The 7,852-nt window shown below is 45.5% G+C and overlaps 1 protein-coding gene across 1 annotated transcript in view; it reads right to left on the bottom strand.

Moving 5' to 3' along the window:
- The window catches only part of GARNL3 (GTPase activating Rap/RanGAP domain like 3), a 140,746-nt gene that overhangs the window by 2,265 nt on the left and 130,629 nt on the right, over nucleotides 1-7,852 (bottom strand). Inside the window, exons 24-27 of the mRNA XM_003785425.3 lie at nucleotides 5,831-5,938; nucleotides 3,895-4,013; nucleotides 1,921-2,059; nucleotides 991-1,206 (exon numbers count right to left, since the gene is read on the bottom strand). Of these exons, the coding sequence (XP_003785473.1) occupies nucleotides 991-1,206; nucleotides 1,921-2,059; nucleotides 3,895-4,013; nucleotides 5,831-5,938 (582 nt within the window). The remainder of the gene's footprint in view (nucleotides 1-990; nucleotides 1,207-1,920; nucleotides 2,060-3,894; nucleotides 4,014-5,830; nucleotides 5,939-7,852) is intronic.

The raw sequence follows: 7,852 nt of genomic DNA, 5'->3' as shown, positions 1-7,852 counted from the left end.
GGCGGGTCCGGGCTGGGGATTCGAACCCGCCACCTTAGGTGTACGTGGCTGGCGCCTTAGCCGGTTGAGCTATAGGCGCCGAGCCAACAAAAGCTTTTATAACAGTCTAGCCTTTTCATAATTATCAGATGCTTTATGCTTCTGGGCTGGCCTCCCCTCTGTATACTAAAAAGGGCCCCACAAACACCTCGTATCTGTACTAGCAGCCCTGGCCCCACTGTTGAGAGGCTGGGAGAAATGATAAGTGAACTGCACACACACCTGTAAAACATGGGCAATTTCCACTGTGGGACGTAGCTGATGTATCAATAGAAAATATCTGAGAGCTGCAGGATGTCAATCCCTCTAGACTCTTTTCTAGGAAATCATACATGTAGAGGAGCTTTTAATTTAGGAAACTGTATCAGACTAGAGATAGTGGCTTTTTTTGTTGTCCCTTGGTACTTTCTAAAGGATACTGTTTAATAAACTGCCTGTTTTCCCCCTTAACATGGTTTGGGCAGCTTTTCATGCCAATAAGCGCAGATTGACATCACTATTGGTGGGTACACTATGTGGCGTTCCTTGGTGTAGATGTACTACCATTTATTCATAAATTCCTTCTTAAAGGTCAAGTTTCCGGCTCGGTGCCTGTAGCTCAGCAGCTAGGGTGCCAGCCACACATACCAGAGCTGGCGGGTTTGAATCCAGCCTGGGCCTGCCAAACAACAATGACAACTACAACCAAAAAATAGCCAGGCATTGTGGCAGGCACCTGTAGTCTCAGCTACTTGGGACGCTAAGGCAAGAGTGTTATGTAAGCCCAATAGTTTGAGGTTGCTGTGAGCTGTGACACCATGGCACTCTACTCAGGGTGACATAGTGAGACTCTGTTTCAAAAAAAAAAAAAAAGGTCAAGTTTCCTTTTAAACCCATTGTTTTTGAGAATGATCGATACCCAAGGTAAAACCAGCTGTCAGTATGCCAGCAGCAGAAACACAGCGTCATTACCCAGCAGCTCCCTGCGAGTCCTGCTTGCTATCTCTTTGATCTCCATTCGAGACAGGGACAGGGAATGCGTGACAGGAATGGCAGCGAGGCCTACGCTGATGGCAGTGGGCGGGGTGATGACCTTGGAGACCAAGGGCGACTTCAGGGGTCGCTCGATGCTTCTGCCGACGAGATTTCTAAGTGGAATCTTGTACAGATTTTTTGACTGAATTTCACCTGAAATATGATTTAGAAAACCACATTAACACTTTAAGAAAAGTTCTTTTTATTTATAAGAGAATAATTTCTTGTTCCTCAACACAGTTGGCACGAAGTGAGACTTTTATGTCCCCTGGGGAGGCATGGCAGGGAGCATTAACATGAGGGTGCCTGATGGCTTTGCGTTTCCTAAGAACATCATTCTCATGTGTAAATTAGATAAAATACACTCACTACTAGTTACACCTGTATGTGGGAAAAAAAGACAAGAAAAGCAAAAAAGCTGCTGTGCTTGGGGAACTTTGTGCTTTATCTTAACAGCGATAAAGATGACTGATGTGGTAAGAAGTTACAAAAAGGGCCGTGATGGGAGCAATGCAGTAACCACAGCAAAGAGCAAAGGCTGCTGCGGCTCAGCCTGGCTGGGACCGTGCAGGCTGCGTGACTGTGTGCTTTTAGTCATAACATCCCACTAGTGTTAATAGCCCCGAAGGAAAAATAACTGCTATTTCAAGTTGGCAACTTGATAGCCTTTAACTATCTTCTCCCCACTGAGAATAATGGGATTCTTTTTGTTATCGCAAGGTTCCTTAAGAATGAAACCAGTGCATTCAGATTGCAAGATTTAAAATGGTTTAAAACGGTAACTTCTTTAGGCGGTAATCACGTGTAAATATTTGACAACTAGAAAAATCAGAGTGTATTGAAAATACAATGAAAACTGGACTTCACCTTCCCCCAGGGAAGAAGGAAATACTGGAGTATCTCGGCCCGGGGGTGTCTGAGGAGAATTGTGGGTGCTGGTCCCCTTGGAGCTGCCTCCAGATGAGCCCTCGTGCACGGTGGCAGCAGCCGTGAAGTATATATCCGACTAGAAAGAAAGAGAAAGCATTACCAAGCTGCCTGGCATTCTAGGCCCTCCTGTCATCACTGCAAAGCCTCCTGCTGGTCCCCAGGTTCATCTGTGACCTCCTTGGAGCATGAAGTGCAGTACCAAGTGCCAGGGCTGGGTGGGGGGCAGTGGCTTCCAGAGGAAAACTTGTTGGGCCTTTCCTGAGTATTCTCTACGCTTCCTCATGTTTGCTGATTCACACACACAAACACAACACCCGCTTCCCTCGTGGGAATCTCAGACCCCCAGATGGTTAGAACTGGGAAGGATCATAGGGGTTCAGTTGGCCTGTCCAGAGGGTCAGTAGGGGTATGCTGGATGTGACTTGTGTAAGTGAATTTTCAAGAATTTTGCAAGTGGGCTGTTAAATACATTATTAACAATTAAATTATGCAAACTCGAATAAATTATATTAAAAACAAAGATCCTAAAGATAAAAATTTAACCTTTCCTAATTATTTGATGCATCATCATCACTGCTCTTGAGGTCACTGACATCAAAGGCAGCTGTGCAGGGGAAACTGTACTTTGGTGGCTACTGCACCCCCCCACCCCCCACAGCAGTGGTGTCACACTGGAAGCTTGAAAGCCATGGGACTATTTACACCATGGAAATTGGCAAAGCTCCCAATTAGAGCCTGATTTGGTTTTTTGTTGATTGTCTAGACTTAATGTGATGAAGAAAATATTAATAAAGATGAAATGTAGAGTGTATCTAGAGTAGAAGCCAAAAGAAGTTTTAGTTTGATGACTATGGTTTGTTTGAGTGAGAAATAGTTCAACCATAGATCACATACCAGATTTAATGGCAATAAACTTACTGGAAAAGGAACAAGTAGCTTAAGATATAACTCTAACTGTAAAATCACTGTTGAATTGTAACTGTAGGTTGGCCATGGATACAAGAGTTAGGCAAAAATTTAAAAAAGCATTTTTTGAGAACCAATTGGCTAATGGATTTTGCAATAAAGAACACTGTATATTTTATTATTTGTAAATTGTGAGCTATTCTTATATCAGTGAAATTTACAATTAGCTAATATGCATTTATATATATAAAATATATACACGTGTATGTACACACACACGTTTTCTGAGGTGCTAGTGGTCACTTTCCGGCCACTGGTGTAGTGCCAGCAAATAACAGCAGGGCCCTGCTCTCACAGAACTGTCAGTGGATCAGGGAGGGTGGACAAATGAGCTGTCACCCCTGCCACCCCCTAAAATGTGTGCTGAATGTCAGGATCAAGGACATGCCCCAGGGGCTGCAGTGAGGGACCAGCACAGTCTGGCAGGGCCAGGGAAGACTTTGTGGGGCTGACTCAGAGGAGGGTCCTAGATTAGGACCCTCCTGGGGGTTAGGACCCCAGGATTAGGACCTCCTGGATTAGATGCTAGGAGTCTTGCTGGTCCCTGCTTCCCTTGGTTTGCTCCGCCTCTGGGCGAGTAGCCTCGGTTATCAATTAGGCGCGTTTGATGTGAACTCAAATAGCATAGAGTATGGCAGAAGAAGACAGGGCTGCTGTAAGCGTTTTCCACTTTTCTAAACTCGGACTGCTGCCCTTCAGTGACATGAATAACTAACTCGCTGGCAGGGGCCTTCTCTTTTGGCTGAGTGCTCCCTAGCTGTCACCAGTGCCGAATGACTCTAAAACAAAAGCCAGCCAACCAGTCTGGTTTAAGCCTTTTCATTTCACTCTGGCATTTAGACACACGTCATCAGCCTGGCTTGACAGCAGCAGCATCTTTGCTCACCTGAAGAGGGCCAAGGCTCCCAGTGTCCCTTCCCAGCAATGAAGCTTCAGGCTACTCACCCTGGAGGCCACAAGCTGCAGCTGCGGCACCACAGCAGTATGGACCAGGTTCCCATTCACCACCAGGCGGATCTCCATGGAGTCTGTGGTGAAGGCCAGGAGGTATGGGAAAGCACAGACTGCAAGGTAAGAGGCATGTCACCACCCAGCCGCTGCATGGTGACTGCTTCACAGTCCTCACTTCTTGAGAAACATCCATTTCTCCCATTCCTCTGGCTGCGTCTCTCCTTCCTTCACACATGCATGTCCCCCATCCTAAGGCAGACTCCACTCCTGGTGCCAACCTGCTGCCCTAGTAGCCATGTACTGTCTCCTTTCTTGTGGCTGTCTCCCCTACTGAGGCCCCACTACCCTATCTCCTGATAGTTCACCTGCCAAAGTCCTGCAGACATCCCCTTTATTGCCCAGACTGTGGCCTGATACACACTTCTGGCAGGCCCAGGTAACTGTGCCTGGAAACCCTCTGGTCACTCTTCAAGGCCCAGCCCACGTGTCCCCAGCTCTCCAGCTTCCTTTGCCCCCCTTCTGCGTGTCTGACAGTCACTGCACCTTATTCCTCACTGACCCTCATGCGCGTAGCGTCCCTGGGGTCCAACATGCTTGTTGTGTTTTATGTTAAAGGCTGGCCCCTCTTCCTGAAATGGTTCTTAGGACACCTGACCACACACTGTACCTATCCTGGCTGTCCTGTGACACCCTCTGTCTTTTCCACTGGCTGCTTCGTGTCCTCTCTCCCTCATAGTGGCCCATTCTCTCTGGACTCTCCTTGCCCTCGTGGCTTCCCTGGTGACCCTGTCTACCACGACTGTGCCTCTAGCCTTGATCTCCTGAGTGATCTCCTGTGTTGTGGCTCATGACCTAGAGGTCATTTTCTACTCTTCCTTCTCCTTTTACTGTATCTTATCTGTCACCAAGTCTGCCCAGTCCTCCCAGGATCTTGAGTTGGTCTCTCTGCCCTCTTCTCAAAACTACAATGTGCACCTATTAACAAATGGTTTTACCATGAGGCAAACAGTATGACCTGGAACATTCTTGGCTCTGATTGGGATCTTGAATCACAGATACTAAGCATTACCACTTGGGTTCTCACATTTTAGTGGCAGGCAAACACCTAGTTTCTGTGACTAAACTTTTGGGCTCCAAAATCACACGAATGATGCTGAAAGCATTGTGTTTCTCCCCGAAGTCCTGCTTAGTTTCTCCCCTAAGTTTCTCTCCTGGAGACCCTGCTTTTGGCTTTAGAAAAAGGAAAGTGAGACCCAGAAATGAGAGGAAGTGAGACAGGGATGAGGCAGGTGCTGCTTTGGGTCCTGCCTTTGCTTTGGGCATTGCTGCAGATTACCTAAATGAGCCAGGAAGCCGCAAAACAGTTTCTAACTACCCTGTTCCAAACGGGATGGAGGCAGGGCAAGTTCCAAGCATGGTGGAGGAACACCGCCCTTCACGAATATTCTTCCCCTTGGTTAGCCTATAGTTAAGCTACTGTTAGAAAGACAACAGGAACCAGGGGGCCAGTTATCTTCTTGGGGAGAAGTTGCCTGTGCCCTTCTGTGGAATGGACTTTCTATGGTTTCTGAGTAAATCTTGCTTTCACTTCATACTGTCAGCTCACTCCTGACTTCTCTCTTGCATGAAGCCAAGGACCCACTTGGATTTCAAGTGGCTCCCAGCACTGGAAGTCACTTTTCTGTTACAAACACTGAAAACTGATACTACGTGGCTCTCAAATGTGCACATGCTCAGGTGCTGAGGAGAATGAGGATGGTCAAACATAACAGTCCCAAAAGAGAAGCAAAAGAAAAAAAATTTACAAAGAAAAAGAACACTCTGAGTACTAACTATATTCAGATAATTTACAGCAATTTCACAGTAAGCCTACATAGGATCAAATTTGGGCAGCTATGCAGGAAGAAATTATGATAAAGGTTTTTCTTACCAATCGCACAAGGAGCTTGGTTCCAACAGAACTGGAAATCTGACGCAGAGGGTTGAACCAAAAAAGAGCCACCATTAAATGGGCAAACCTTTTTATAGATGCAACTGTCTGCAATGAAAACAACAGCAACTCATTTTTGTTAGAGACAACACTTAGATCACTGCAATTAGAGAAATGAAAAACTAGCAACAAGAATAGCACCCTATCTGCTAGTTCTTTATAAATAGCCCGTACGAATGTTGTCATGATGCTAGATACTCAGGGTCCCAAAGCATCCTGAGTCAGGATCGTATCACTACTTCAAATAATAATAGCTGCCAGCTGGGGAGAATTTACTATGTGCCAGGCACTGAGCTTTAAAATCATTATCCCATTTAATCTGTAGGACTTTAAAAGTGGATGCTACTATTATACTTGTTTTACAGATGAGAAAACTGGGCTAGGAGAGGTGAAGTAGTTTGTCCAAAGTCTCATGAGTGGTATGTGAAAGGACAGGGTTTGAACACAGGTCTGCTTGACTGCAGGGCCTGTGCTTCCTGCCTGTGCCACAGGAGGACGTCCTCCTGCAAGGGGCACCACACTCTGAGCTTCATTCAGGACAAGGGTTGGGGAGTCATAGACTCACATCAACATTTGACTATGAGAACTTGAAGCAATATGTTTGTATTGCCGTGGGGAACTTGAACCAGCACTAGATTGCGAACAGGTTTGTTCATTTACCCTGTTGCTGACCTGCTCCATGCTCTAAACCAGTGATTTTCAACCCATGTGCTGGAAAATTTTTTAAAGATTAATTTAATTATTTTCAAAAGCAGTTCAAAGCACAGTAAGTATATTCTTTTTTTTTTTTTTTTTAAATCAACCTAATTTATTTATTTTTTGAGACAGAGCCTCAAGCTGTCCCCCTGGGTAGAGTGCCATGGCATCACAGCTCAAAGCAACCTCCAACTCCTGGGCTCAAGCGAGTCTCCTGCCTTAGCCTCCCAAGTAGCTGGGACTACAGGCACCCACCACAATGCCTGGCTATTTTCTGGTTGCAGCCGTCATTGTTTGGCGGGCCTGGGCTGGATTCGAACCTGCCACCTTGGTTGTACATGGCTGGCGTCTTAGCCACTTGAGCCACAGGTGCCGAGCCAAATCAACCTAATTTAAGTGAAAGTTAACTGTAGGTTCAAGTGAGCCCTGAAATACAAAAGATTGAAAAGCACTCCTCTTCAACCTATGTGGTTCAGATCCTCGTAGAGCAGTGGTTCTCAACCTTCCTAACGCCACGACCTTTTAAATACAGTTCCTCATGCTGTGGTGACCCCTAACCATAAAATCATTTTTGTTGCTACTTCATAACTGTAATTTTGCTACTGTTATGAATTGTAATGTAAATATCTGATATGCAGGATGTATTTAGGCAACCCCTGTGAAAGGGTCGTTTACCCCCAAAGGGGTTGTGATCCATAGGTTGAGAACCGCAGTCTTAGAGGGTGAAAGTCCATGTAGAAATGAAGGCCCCTTTTATTACAGAAACCCATCATGTTTCAGCTGCACATTTTTTTTTTCAATGAAAGACTGAATTTTATTAACCTAATGAAGACTGGATGTTAATAAACATCTGAATGTTTATTATTGCCACACACAACAACAGGGACGGCTCATAGACATAATGTAGACGGAAAACCCAGCTAGATATGTGCATGTATACTGTATAATTTCACTTGCTTGAAAGCTGAAGACTGTCCACGGGAGTACAGGTAAAGATGTTACCTTTCGGGAGTACAGGTAAAGATGTTACCTTTGAGGAGAGGGAACAACTGGGGCCACGCAAGACCAGGAGCTGGGGTTCTGCTAATGCATTTTGGATCACATGCATCCTCACCTACATTTTAGAATTAATTTTAATGTCCAAAAAGAGAAGAAAGAAGGAAATAAAATATAACATGCTTGGCAACATGATGAATTTACAGATAGAAGGAGTTTTGTTGGCTTGGCACCTATAGCTCAGTGGCTAGGGCGCCAGCCACATACACC

Source organism: Otolemur garnettii, unplaced genomic scaffold (assembly GCF_000181295.1).
Source record: "Otolemur garnettii isolate 467f Iridium unplaced genomic scaffold, OtoGar3 scaffold00014, whole genome shotgun sequence".
NCBI lineage: Eukaryota > Metazoa > Chordata > Mammalia > Primates > Galagidae > Otolemur > Otolemur garnettii.
Note: the sequence above shows the minus strand (reverse complement) of the source record. Positions and strands in the feature narration are given on the sequence as shown.